Genomic DNA, 13978 nt, shown 5'->3' with positions numbered 1-13978 from the left:
ATCATCCATGAAACTTCCCCAGGTATCATCCACAGTGCTCCCATTCAACGAGGAGGCCTCGAACCCAGGTCCTTACCGTTGCTAAAGTGTGTCCTCTACCAGACGGGCTATCTCCTGGGCCCCAAAGCTGTTCACTCTTGTTTTTAAACAACCTCCCATCTTTGCGCAGGCTTTTCTGTGGCCTGGCTTCAGAGCTCTGCTCTCCATGACAGTGAAATGCTGGTGGCTGTCCCTGTGACAGGTAGGCCAGTGACGCCCTGAGTGGACTCTGCTGCCTCAGAGGTGGGGGTTCCCTAGTGCCCACCTTCTACACTGTGGAGACAGTCGCAAAGTTAAAACACGGTTTTATTTACTCATTTATAAATATGTTGTGTTTACAGGCATCAGATAGATGTGGATATCATTACTTGCAAACTTTCAAAACACAGGGTACTTAATAATACTATTTAACAACAACCAGTAAAACAAAACAAAACAAAAAAAATCATTCACCTTGGAGTTGAAAGAAAGGCCACTCAAAATTGCATAAAAATACATTCAGTTCACAAAGCGAATGTGGCTGCCCTCACTCCACACGCCGCGCCCCACCCCACTATATACAGTGGACACGTCCATCCATCCACTCAGCTGGAAAATGGCGTCCGGTGCTTTGACTGGTGGCAGCTAGGTGGGGTGCAGGGCGGGTGAGTGGAGAATGGGAGCGGCCTGGAGTCACCAGGTTCTGAGAAGCTCCTTCCAAGGTCAGGGCACAGTGAAGGCTGAAGGGTGGGAAGCCAGAAAGCCGGAACCTCACCAATGATCTTCCCATGAAGAAGCTGCAAGGGAGAGGCATCCTCCTTCCCTCTTCTGGGAGGAGGGGGGGGATGAAGGCCCTCGTCCTCCCAAAGGCGCAAGGACAGCTGGCTGGAAGTGTGTGTGTTCTGCAGCCTCCCAGCAGCCTGCCTCCATTGTCCTGTGCCTGAGCCCCTCTTTATCCAGCCTCTGGATACGGGGGTGGGGGGGGTGGGGGGGTGTCTGCCTGTTTCTCAGCAATGCAGGGAGGAACAGCTTAGCAGGGGCGTGGCTTAAGGCTGTGCTCACCCCCAAGTCTAGGAGACACCCTCTTGGGCACTGCGCAAGCCTCTTCTGAGAAATGAGTGTGTAGCAAGGAGGGGCCAGAAGTTCCTGGCCAAAGACTGAGCAAACTGGACATGGCTTCCTGTGACCTCCCATCAGACTGCAGTGTTCCCATCAGCATAGCCAGGAGCTTCTGAACACGAGAGGGACCAGCGGTGGTGGCTGCTGATATTGGAGCTCCCCTGGAACCTGGGCTGATTCTAACCACACACACGGCCCCCTCACCTCTAAAGCACCAGCAGCTCCAATGAGAAAAGTAAGGAATAAAGAACACAGAGGGTATTGGGGAGGAAGGGCTGTCGGACAGTCTGTTTGCTTTGGAAGGACATCAGAGCAGCCTGATGTCACCTAAAGGGGCCACCCAAGAGAAAAGTCTCTTGGCAGCAGTAGAGAAAAGTTGGGAGACAAAATAACAGAGAAGACCACTCTGGCAGATTCACAGTCCAAGATGATAAACAGATGAATTGGACAATGGCTCAGAGAGACGTTCTTTGGGGATTAGAAGAAGTGGGGGTGGGGAGAAAGCTGGAAGCAGAAGACAGGAATTGACAGACTGACATACCGGGATAAGAATGGCTAATGAGTCTGTGCCGGGCTGCACTCGGAAAATGCTGTGTCAGCAAATGTGCGTGCACAGCCTAGAAGCGGGGAGCTCCTGTCCCCACCCCTGCTGCTAGGCCTCTTCAGGTAAGAGCAGGACACATGCCCAGGGTGTGCCTTCAAACAGCCCCTCCAGTCTACAGCTCTCCCCAGGAGGGGGCAAGAGGGGCAGGACCTTGCAAGCTGAAGCCACAATGCTCTGCTTGGTTTCTCTGGGCCCTTCCTCTCTCCCCTCCAGATCATCTGGCACTCTAGTAACTGTGACAATAAACAGTTCCTGGGCCACAGTGAAGTTGATCTGTTTTCCAATCTAGTCAGAACACAAGCGATCAATAGCTGTCCTTGATAGGGTCTACCTCTCTGAGCTGTGTCAGTACCTATCAGGGAAGTGGATAAGCATCTCTGCTTGGCTGGAGGCCTAAGGCACTCATTGGCGCTCACTTCCCAGGGGACTGGGCTTCTGCCAAGCCCTCTGCTTCCCCATCAAAGCCCTCCTTCACTTTCTACCTCCACCTCACCGCAGCACATCCGCTTCCTCCTTTCCTGGACGTCTACCCTTTCATTCTGTTCACACCAGGGCCAGCCAAGGGCTGTTTGGTCGCCTTGCCTGTGTGGACTGGGGCTTACACACACACTGCATGTGGCTCCTCTTAGCTGCTCTAAAGCAAAGGCCATCCAGAACAGCACCAGAACCTCCCTCTTCTGGTGACCCAAAGTCCAGAGGAAGAGGTAAGTGGACCAGGGGCCAGAGAGCGGTGCACTTATCACCACACACAAGAACCTGGGTTCGAGCCCCCGATCCTCACCTGCAGAGGGGAAGACTTCATGAGTGGTGAAGCAGGTCTGCAGGTGTCTTTCTCCCTCTCTATCTCCCCTCTCAATGTCTCTCTGTCCTATCAAATAAAATAGAAAAAAAATAAAAGGAAAAAATGGCCGCCAGGAGCAGTGGATGCATAGTGCTGGCACTAAGCCCCAACAATAACCTGGTAGCAATAAATATATATATATATTTTTAAAAAGAGCCAAGTGCAGCTAGAAGATGAGGCTTCTATGAAGGAAAATCTGATGCTGCTTTAAGACAGGTCAAGATGATATGTTAGCAGGCGCCAAGCAAAAATGCAGGTAGTGTTCCATGACACGGGGAGCCATGGACACCACGTCCGAGCAGGCTGAGGAAAAGTGGTCAGACATACCTATGGAGCAGCACCTCTCTCTCCTATTAAAACAATTTGTCCAAAGGCCGCCTGCAACAAATTGCTTTCTGTTCATTTCCCCGTGAGCTCCAATTTCCACCTCTGCAGGTTTTAATATTCTTCCCAAGCCATTAGGAGGGAAAGCAATTGCGAAACCATTCAATTACCCTCGATATTAAATTCACTTTCCAGCAAGGATGAGTAGTCAACCTTGACATGCTGGTGTTAAACAGCTTGAATCCAGACGAAAACAAAAATGAAAGTAAAGGCAGAAATTCTGAGTTTAGGAAATGTGCAACTTTTCCTGCGAATAGACCCTAGATTGACATCTATCTGGACAAGAGGCATTTTTCAGGATCCTCCGGGACAATGTCGTTTCATAGACAGGAGGTGACATCCCTAAGGTCACATGGCTCACCAGGGTAGGCAGCAGCCCTGGGATCAAGATGCTCAGGGTAGGATCTGAGGGTGTCACCTTAGGCTGCTGCCTCGTTTATTGGGGACCGAGGAACTCACATCTTTTGAAGGGGCCAAATCTGCCTTAAAAATTGGTTTAAATGGCAGAGCTTTAGACTTTGATGCCTGACGTTCCTGATTTGATCCTTGGCACTACATATACTGAAGTGTTGCTCTGGCTTCTCTCTCTCTCTCTCTGCCCCCCCCCCCCTTAAGTGAAACTCTTTCTCTCATAAGTAATGAAACATTTAAAAACTTAGATTGGGGGGGCAAGATCTTCAGTTCTAATTGGGCCTGGATTTGGGAAGGGCCTCAAATGAGTTATGTGGGTGCTGGTTTAAACACTGGCTTCAGGTCCCAGGTAGTCTGACCTCACTACTAAGCTCCGGCAAGCCCCGGCTCCCTCGGAGTGGTGGAGCTAGGAACTCCTTTTTCCTACATGCTTAGATGCTGAGCCCCTTTAGAGGCCTGGAAGATGAATAACTTGCAACATTTCAAATAGTTCTCCAGGGGACTGGTTGGTAGCACACTTAGGAGAGCACACACATTACTAAACACGAGGACCTGGGTTCAAGCCCCCAGTCCCCACCTGCAGGTGTCTCCTCTCTGCCACTCTTTCCTTCTTTCTCTGCCTTTTACTTTCTATCAAAACAGAATGAAAAAAAAAATATGGCCACTGGGAGCAGTGGAGTTGTGCAGTCACAGAGTGCCAGCTACAATAACCCTAGTGGGAAAAAATAAATCTTATGTTCTCTGTGCTGCTGCTTCTCACCCCAGGGCCACCTCACAACAATATCAGGACCTTCCTCACACTGAACTTAGTCACCAGCCTTCCTGTGACAGGAGGCAGTGTCTGTCTGGCTAGAAATCCAGAGACTGAAGCCAGCGCAGAGTTTTGAGAATTTCTGTCATCATCTCTGGCTCAACTCAAAGCCCCCTGCAGAGAAGATTCAGTATGTTTACATAAACTATTGGATCCACAGGTTAATGGGTGGGTTTCCAGCCTCCTTGCTTCCTGAAGGGGATAGTTTAATAAGTACATGTTTTGTCTAGAATGAGGGGTGTGGGTGAAGTGATTGAAACAGAAATATGAAGCCTCCTAGACCAATGGCTTCAGAGAGTAACAGATGCATTTTGGTCTCAAACCTGGGGTGGAAGATGGAATAAAAGCCAGGGGAAGGTCAAAAGAGAAGCAAACACACCCTGCAGTTGGACAGAGAGAGAGGGGGGAGATCCAGGACACATCAAATGAGACCATTCAAGAGAGAGCTTCACACACTGAATGAGCCTGAGGCATGCACACTCGAGATTCTTCAGAGGCAACACCCTGAGATCTGCAAAAACCCAAAACACTAGAGACCAGAATGGGGCTTGGGGTTATTGGGCCTTGGAACTTTCTGGAAAAGGATAAGTAGTTCTTGACAGATGAAATGGCAAAACTTCAGCCAGAGAATCTCTGGAATGACCAGATACACTTCTCCTGAAGTGTGGCTTGATACTGAAAAATATCAAATTAATGAGAACCAGGTGTAAGTTTGTACCCACAATCCTCCTTACCCTTTGGCTACCTCATGTGAAGAGTCAATGTGGTACAGCTCAAGCCCCGAATTATTGGCCAGCCCTGCAGGAAAGAGACTGGCAGTGCTCAAGAGTGTCCACACCAGTAAGGAGGGACTGGAAACCACTAAAGAGGCCAGCAGAGGTTAACTGATCAGCGCTCAGACTGGTCTACACCCACCATCTTGTGGGCACCAGGCAGTAGTACGGGGTGGGGGGGATAATATCTCGTTCTCTGGAAGAGCAGTATCTAGAGTCTGTCTAATAAAATTCACTGCATAAGACACAGTGCCCGAAATCACCTGCTTGCAAGAGTTCTCGGTCAGTCTAATATTTCTGACACTGTGGAGCACGCCATTTTCTCTCGCGAGAGCAGACATCTTTACCATGAAGGGTCACAGGAAGCAGCAGAACACTGCACCCAAGCATGAGGAGCCTGTCCCACGCTTTTGAAAGGCACATGCAGATGTCAGGGGACCCTTTGGAACCCCTGTACCTGGTCCATCTAATGCAAGAGAGGCAAGATGCTTTTCTAAGAACCCAAATTTCTGTGTCTGAGAAAGAGGCAACACTACTGGCATCCCTTCCCCACCATCGAGGCTGTGCCAGGGGGCGGCTGGTCCGCTTCCCGATGACTTCTCTTTCCCTAGAATGGAGGGAACTCAGATAGTGGGAGAGGTGAAGCCTCTTATTCTAACTGAGCATTTCCCAAGAGCTGAGCTCTACCACTCTGTCAGCAGTAGCTTCTTTTGGAAAATGGTTGAAGCACAGAGAATTTTATATACTTAAGAAATGAAGTATTGCTACAGGAGACAGATTTTTCTAGTCTAGAATGAGGATCTTAAATTATAATTTCTGGGTTAAAGGGTATGTGATTGTTTCAGGAAGTCATGTCGAATTAATCTTTTTTTCCCCAAGAAATAAAAAGTGGACAGAGGTAGTTTAATAGAACGGAGTACTATGAGCACTGAGCATCACTGGAAACCCTAAAATGATGACAACTTAGGTGACCTTCACACTCAAGATAAACCAGCCACAGGGTGAGACGTCTAGAAAACCCATTAAGTGTCCCTAGTGGGTGGCTGCTGTGACCTGCATCGGATGGAGGGAGTGATCTGTCTAGGTTCTGGGTACAGTATCTGAAAAGGCAGCTTTTGTCTTGATGATGATGGCCCTGGTGTGACAGGCACGAAGGGTGTGCCATGTGAGGAATGACTTAAAGGACTAGGAGAATGCCAGCTAGAAGAAAGATGGAGGGAAGGTCACCCACCAACGGTACAGATCTGAAGGGCTGTCACCAGACTATGAGACCTTAGCTCACATTATGAACAACTTTCTGGCCATTAGAGTCACCCAAACTTTGGCTATTAACACACAGCCACCAGTGGGCCTGACTAGGGGTGTCAGTTGTGGCACTGTGTGTGCTGGTGGGGGTGGGGGGGTCCTCTGTGCCATGTAATGGAAAGCTGGATCAGTGGCTCCTGGGCCAGGCCACTCGCTCGTAAGATTCTGAGATTCTCCTTAGTGAGTTGAGAGTATCTTACCCCTTTAAATCCTCCACTAAGTCATTTCTCTTGTTGGCTCCTAAGAAAGTCATCTCTCCTAAATCTAAGAACCAGATATTATAAAATTCATCACCATCTCGCAGCACAATGGGGTGTCATCTCCCATTTTCTTTGCCACATGTTAGCAAGTGCCCTCAGATACTCCACACCACATATGCCTTTCCAACCTGCCTCCACCTCTGAGGCCATGTCCCGTCAATCACGCCTCCCCGCCTCTCAGGCCGCCTTGCAGTGATGTCATTTCTCATCAGGAGCAGGTGCCAGAGTCAGAGCTGAGAGAGGAAAACAAGGTCAAAGGGAAGGGAGGGGATGGGAAGGGCCCAGATTTCCCAATCAAGAAGATTTTGTCGGGAAAGCAAATGGGAGAGGAGCAGAAGGGGCTGACACTTCTGCCATCATCTGGCCATTCGGGAAGAGGGCCAGCAGCATCCAGAGTGTCCTGGGAGAGACCAACCATCCCCCATAATAGCAAAAGCCAATGGAGGCCAGGTGCTCTGTCCTGGTATTTACACCACAGGGGCAAGGTGGGTGGAGGGGAAGCAAAAAGGAAAATAAAGAGAGAGTGAGGGAAGGACTAAGTAAAGCCAGGATCATCTGGTCACTGGGGAGAGGGAGCTATGAGGGAGAAACAGGGGTTAAGACCGGTCAGATGTGTTACCCAGTTGTTGACAGAACAAATAACAACAACACCAGGAGTCAGACAAAAGTCAGTTCCTGAGAGGTGAAGACGGGCAGAAACCCTCAAGGAAGAGCCGCTGTCACCTTGGAATCTAATGGAAATACAGCCTAAGGCTGCCCGGTGTTTATTCCAACATCCTGCTGTGGCTTTTGGCCTTCCAGATGGGATCCTGCAGTGGCCACCATGAGACTCCTCCAGACCAGAGGGCACTGGCTTGTGTACAAGGCTGTGTCCTGGTCTGGGCAGAGGCCTTTGATGTTTGGAACAGATCCAAGGCTGACAAGTAGCTGAGGAGCAGGAAGTCAGGGGTCCACAGCTGACCCTGGTACACTCCTCAAGGCCTTCTCCAGATGACTTGAATGATCACAAATCATGCTTCAATGAAAACTGTCATAAAACTCGGGGGCTGGGGGTGGAGGTGGAATGGGGGGCACTGAGAGTGCAGAGAGCAATACGGTACAGAGGCGATGGCTGGAGGGTCAAGGAGAAGAGTCCTTCCACCAAAACGCCCCTTGCTTTTGGTTGGAAGGCAATGGCTGGAAAAGTGGGGCGGGGTGGCAACTGCTGTCCATCCCCTCCTGAATCCACCACAGCCTCGGCTACTTGGACAGTTTGCTGATGACTCTGATGAGGGCGCCATTTTCATCTTTCAGCCGCTGGTTGTCGGATTTCAGTTCCGTTAACACCTGTGGGGTGTCAGAGGGAGAGATGTTAGAGCCCGGCATGGTGGTCCCCTGCCCTCCCTGACCGGCCGGGCCAGCCTGTGGGCCTTGTGGGGCAGCTAATACAGTGAACTGTCACCACCCCTGGCCCCAGGGATGCAGTGCCCTTACGACCTCCCATTACTGAGTTGGCGGTGTCACTGTTTAAGAAGCCTGCAGCCCCTGGGTCTTCTGAATAGGCAGATCTCACCACACTATCACTCCTTTTCATCACAGGCTTCATGCCTCACACTCTGTATCCTTCCATCCCGCCACATTGGTGACTTTTTTCAGTTGCTCCTGCCCTTGAACTCACATCTGGTCTAGAGAAACTGGGGAGAGCGTCAAAATGGGCTGCTGAGACTAGAGGGTGGAGATTCAGAAAAGAGGATGGAGGGGGGCACACGGGCTAAAGGAAGACAATGCTGCACACTGTGAGCTCGGCTCTGCTGTCACACCACAGGGCGAGTCAACGCCCCTCGTCCCACTGCCTTCTCTGACAGAACTCACCAGAACCCTTGGTCACACTACACACGTATCCTAAATTCACCGCTAAGGTTCGGGGAGCTTGTGGGTCCTGTCACCACAGCAAGCACCCACTGGGTGTGTGTTGAATTCTGCCGCAGTGTGCCCCATTGGAGGGATAAACCTGGAGTCCCTTCATGTAATTTTAGGAGACGGTGGTGTGTGGGGGTGGGGTGGGGAGGTGAGAGTGGTGGGGATGTCAGAGACTGACATCTTGGGACAGCACGCGGAGTGCAGTCTAATGTACAACGCAGAGGGGAAACGGCCTTGACGGTCAGAACTGAATGCTCAGAAACACATTTCAAGAAGATTAAAAAAGAAAAGAAGAAGTTAACCCAGATGGCCCATAATGCTTCACCACCTTCCTGTCTGGTATTCATGAAACTTCCAAAGCCCTATTTCCATAATAAGATTCCATAGGCAGGAGAAAAAGCTATATATGGCAGTGCACTGCATTTCACTGCTAGCAGCTCATCAAACTGGGACTTAGCTGCTCTTTAAAAAGTACAAACAACTCATTGAGACTTGATGATTTATTTCCACATTAAGAACTCAACTCATTGGGAGAAAAAAAAATTGGACAAGCCAGTTTCCCAGCTGCAACATACTATAATCAACATCTTAAAGGAGTGTCAAAAAGTACAAGAAGTGGAATGTAGAAAACAAGGTGGGGGGAGCCTCATAAACTTGACTCACTCTCATAAGAGAGAGGAGGAAATGAAGTGTTATCTGATAGCCACTTAAAGCAAAAGAATGATTAAATAACACGTGAAAGCACTATGCAACGATGGGGTTCAAGAGAGCTTGACCATTCCAACTCTCTGGCTCTCAGCTTTCTTGATTTTGAAATTTCCAGTGGCACAGCTTGATGTGAAGGTGCCCTGGTCATGTTAAATTCCTTGCATCTCTTCTTAGAGACTGGCTTTCACAAGGAGGGAGGCATTATAAAGTAAACCCAAGGCTTCAGAACCCAGAGCAAGGCTAGCTGGAAGGTACCAGGAAGCTCCTTGTCTGAGCTGCTTTGCTTTGGGCTCCTTGGGAAGTGGGGCAGGACTCTTCAGTTATGTCCCATTGGGAAGTGGCTTGTATTATACTGTGAGTTAACATGATTATTAACAAAACTTCAAACTGAAAACAAGCAGGGTCAACCCTCTAGACCACACTGTTTGGCTTAGTTCTCTCATCTTGCTTTCTGGTGGGGGCCAGTGGTGTTGCTCTGAGGAGGCCCAGCGAGGGTCTGCAGGCCACACAGTCTCTCAGCAATCACCTAAGCCTGCTGCAGCAGCAATGGAAGTGCCACACAACGGGGCACATAAAACAGAGTGGTCACATGTATGCAAATACATGCGACTCAGTTTCAGTTAAAACTTTATTTTTGAGCACTGAGATTTGATTCCATCCAATTAAATATTTTTTTCTCCTCTAATGACTTGCACAGCAAACAGGCCATACAGATGGGTCATACTCATCTGCTTATCCCTGTTTTAGGTCACATATCAAACAGTGACCTTCTTTCTGTTGGCAAAATCTTCTGTTGTTGTTTTTGTTACTGGGGCTTTATGCTAGGCTGATAACTTTTTCCCAGAGAGAGAGAGAGAAAGAGAGAGAGAGAGAGAAAGAGAGAGAGAGAGAGAGATGGAGAGAGAGAGAGAGAGAGAGAGAGAGAGGAGAGGAGCACTTCACCACAGCACTGAAGCTTCCCCCAGTGCTGTGGGACACCCATGTGGCATTCTGAGGGCTAGAAGCTGGGTTGCCCAGATGGCAATGCTGCAGGTACCTTACCGGATGAACTATCTTACTGGTATAGTGACAAAATCTTTCTGTAGACTCCCTGGACATCAACTTTTGACAGGGAAGGCAGAGTGCTGTCTTCTGCCCCTCAGCTGTGAAGCTGGGGACATGGCTGTAATTGCTCAGCAGATCTTCCTGGTGCTGCGTAGCCCACACACCTAACCACTGGCTAAAGCTCCACACCCAGAGTGCAGATGCACAGAGCACCACGGCCAAAAGTGCAGGCTCTGGCACCTGCTATGGTTCCAATTACTTTCTGAGTGGCCTTGGACAAGTGACTGAATCTGAAACTTGAATTTATCCCCCCACATGTAAAATGACTGTTCTGGATGATAAATGAGAAAATAATATATAGAAAGCATTTAGCACAGGCCTTAGTAAATGCCAGCTGTTGCCATGGTTCTTCACTACTGAATGGGGTGAGGTATGGTTCCACTCCATATGCCATATGTACTACCTTGCACAAAGGGGGAGACTACAAATATCTAGGCATCTTTTGAGAGGCTCCCACCTCACATCAAAACTTCAAGAAGCCTAAAAGCTAGCTTTCAAACATAGTGTTTGGACCAAAGGGTGGCACTTGGTCAGCAGAGTGACTAAGCTGCTGGGTGCCAGGCCCTGGAGCACTTTCATTTCAATTTTCTTTCTGCCTGTCATAGCATCTTGAGTAAGATATTCGCTCAGGCCTTCTGGTAATATGGGTGCTTCCAATCTAGTGGGTATTAGTTGCCAGCCACTGAGCCTGAAGGCACAAGCAAACAGGCAGAAGAAAGAACAAGCCTTGTTCAGGACTAATTAGATCACTGCTGAAAATTAAAAACTCATTTCAGAGAATGAAATGGCTCCATCACAGTCATGACCCCCATCACAGTCTTGGGAAGGAAAAACAAGTTCTCTGTGAGCTTGTCTTTCAGACCCACTTCCAGGGAAAAACGCTGGTTCTCCAAATACATTCTCTCCTTCTGGCTCTCAGTTGCGAAAAAAGTCCCAGCTCCCTGTCCCACTGCCCGTTACCTTCTTTGCAAAACAAATCACATCAAGACATTGTGTGTGTGTGTGTGTTTCCTAGAACCCAGGGATCTGTGATTGGAAGGAGCACAATCCCTGCCAAAAAGGGAGAAGACCACTGTAGAAAGGAGGTAAATCATTATCCATTTCTACTCGAATTGTGAGGATGAAGAATATTTTTGTTGGTAGCGAGCTGGATCAAAGAGTTCTAACCTTCAGTCCTGTCTTCCCATCCAGCATGCTGCCAGACATGGGAAGTTAGTTCTGATATCCAAAGGGCTGTGGTTCTGACCTCTGCTTTCACACCAGAATTGACAAGGCAGTTTCGAACAAGTTTTGCTTGTTCTGGGTCTTAACCCAGACCACCGGATCTTTGGGGGTGGGCAGGCACTCCATGAGTTACAAGTTCCTAGCATTCATTATGTGCAGCCAGAGTCGAGAGCCCTGCCCTCCCTGGTCACCCCAGGTGTAACCTCAGCTGGGGCTCCAGGGGCCAAGCTGGACTTGAATTACTGTTTACCAAAAGTTCAATATTGCCTGGCAATGACTACACCAGAGAAATGTGTGTGTGTGTGTGTGTGCACGCTTGCACCTGTATACACACACACGTGTATGTGTCTGTGCAGCCGAGCAGACCCATGTCCAGTCTCCAGGAGAAGAGGGGGTGATGCGGCTATCTCACTAAACAGACTGCCCCTGTGAGGCCATTGCCTCCCCTGACCTTGGCTGCTATGCCCCCTCTATGCTTTCAGTCCTGACTCTGTCCATATCCAGAGGACCAGCCTTTACAGGAACCTGTTTACAGAGGCTCTGATGCTGGGGGGATGCACACGGAGCTTCTGGGAGCAACAAGAAGAGTGAACCTGCCTGGAGTGGTGGAGGAGGGAAGTGAGGTGAAGAAGAGGGGCAAGAACTAGAGCTCCTGAGTTTCCGAGGACTCGTTGGACTCCGAGAGTCTGGCCACAACTCGGGTCAGGGCCCTGTTCTCAGCTTGTAGTTGCTCGTTCAGCTGCTTCAAGGTTTGGATCTGTTTTAGCTGGTGGAGGTTCTGCAGAGAGTGAAACATGGAGACAGACAGACAAGACAGAGAGACAAGACAGACCAGAGAAGATAAAAGTAGGACAAAGAAATCACATGACTATTTTTGTTTTTAGTTTGCATGCAAGAAAGGAAAAAAGAAAGGCAGGAGTAATGGGGGGGGGTGTTAGAGGATGAAGGAGAGAAAGTGTTGGGGAGAGGAGAGCCGTATCTGTGATTCTTGGCTAAGGCCTGACTACACTGAAAATCACTCCTATGAATATAACCACCAGGCTCTCGCAAAGCACATCTGGATTGCTTTTGAGAATGACTGCCCACCATATGGCTTGGGGCCTCCTGAATGTGGCTGAGCCAAACCCATAGGGACCCTTTATCACCCGGCAGCTCTCTGGCTGGTCCTCTGACGTGCTGCGTGGGAAGCTTCCTGAATGCTGCTGTTCTCTGCAGCTCAGAAGCTTGTTCCAGGATCCAGGAGCTGCTCACCTGCCTTGACCTGCTACATGATTATTTCTATCACCCAGCTCACAGCTAGCTCTCTGTCCCAGTTCATGAAGAGGGTAAGAGGGGCTTGAGGATGTTTGCATACTCCTGCTCTGGAAGGTACAGCTGTGCACAAAAGCTGCAGCACCCAGGGCCCTAATTAGGCCAGTGGCCTAGTCTGTTATATTTGTCACTGTTGCAAATGGAAGAGGACAATCCATCCACAGACAATTTTACTTAATACCCTGAGTCGTCAGTAAACGGAACTATACCCCAGGTTTCCTCGCCCTGTCCTTTGGTCTCCCTCTGTGGTCATCTTACTGACTCTGAAACCGAGACCACCAGCTCGTCGGGAGGAGGGAAAGGGCTTGGTTATATGAAAGGGACTTCAGAGATGAAGACAGACAGTCCTGTGGGTTAGTCTAACTACAAAAAAGGTCTCCAGGTGCCAGAGAAAAGACTCTCACACTCACAGGGATGAGAAGGATAGAAACGAGAAGTTAGTGGAGTTATAGGTCTTTGGGAGTGAAAAAGTAAGAAGATGAAAAGTAGCATGGGGGGGGACAGTGAAAAGGAAAAACAAGCTGAGACAGACTCTCTGTCCCCCAAGGGGGGGATGGAGTATTTTTTGGGGGAAAATGCACAGCCAGATGGTGCCACGTGGCCACTGACGGGCAGGGCTGACCCTAGCACCACCCAGGCCTTGGTCACACAGAGGGAACGGTGGTGGCAGCTCCTGGAGCAGCAGCAGGAGATTTTTTTTTTCCCCCCTTTTTTGATGCCCTTGTTGTAGCTTCGTTGTGGTTATTATTTTTGCCCTTGTTGACACAATTCGTTGTTGGATAGGACAGAGAGAAATGGAGAGAGGAGGGGAAGACAGAGAAGGGGAGAGAAAGAGAGACACCTGCAGACCTGCTTCACCGCCTGTGAAGCGACTCCCCTGTAGGTGGGGAGCCGGGGGCTCGAACCGGGATCCTTACGCCAGTCCCTGCGCTTTGCACCACATGCGCTTAACCCACTGCGCCACCACCCGACCCCCTAGCAACAGGAGATTTTAAAGAGATAGGCAGGGACCACATTTCAGGATCAACGAAACATCTCTGGCTCTCGCCCTTCTTTGCTATTGACTTGGGACCAAAACTTTCAACACAGTATTTGCCATTACATGAAATGGTCCTTCTTTCCTAAGGAATCACATTAATGACGTGAACTATGGAAACACCTCGGTCTACATGTGAGTACAGGCAGATCAAGGCAGAAGGACTTGGA

General features: G+C 49.4%; 1 protein-coding gene across 14 annotated transcripts in view; it reads right to left on the bottom strand.

Annotated features, from left to right (window-relative positions):
• Window positions 1-7183: 7183 nt before the first annotated feature.
• Window positions 7184-13978, bottom strand: part of PPP1R12B (protein phosphatase 1 regulatory subunit 12B) — a 235403-nt gene continuing 228608 nt past the window's right edge. For 10 of the 14 annotated variants that reach the window (XM_060178571.1, XM_060178570.1, XM_060178572.1 and 7 more), the window contains one exon: window positions 7184-7852. Coding sequence is in view for 8 of the 14 variants with exons in the window: in XM_060178568.1 (XP_060034551.1) it covers window positions 7766-7852 (87 nt within the window). In the remaining 6 variants the exon portion in view is untranslated. Of the gene's footprint in view, window positions 7853-12058; window positions 12240-13978 lie in introns of all 14 variants that reach the window. The other 4 variants (XM_060178566.1, XM_060178576.1, XM_060178567.1 and 1 more) reach the window with 1 other exon arrangement.

Source organism: Erinaceus europaeus, chromosome 19 (assembly GCF_950295315.1).
Source record: "Erinaceus europaeus chromosome 19, mEriEur2.1, whole genome shotgun sequence".
NCBI classification, from domain to species: domain Eukaryota; kingdom Metazoa; phylum Chordata; class Mammalia; order Eulipotyphla; family Erinaceidae; genus Erinaceus; species Erinaceus europaeus.
Note: the sequence above shows the minus strand (reverse complement) of the source record. Positions and strands in the feature narration are given on the sequence as shown.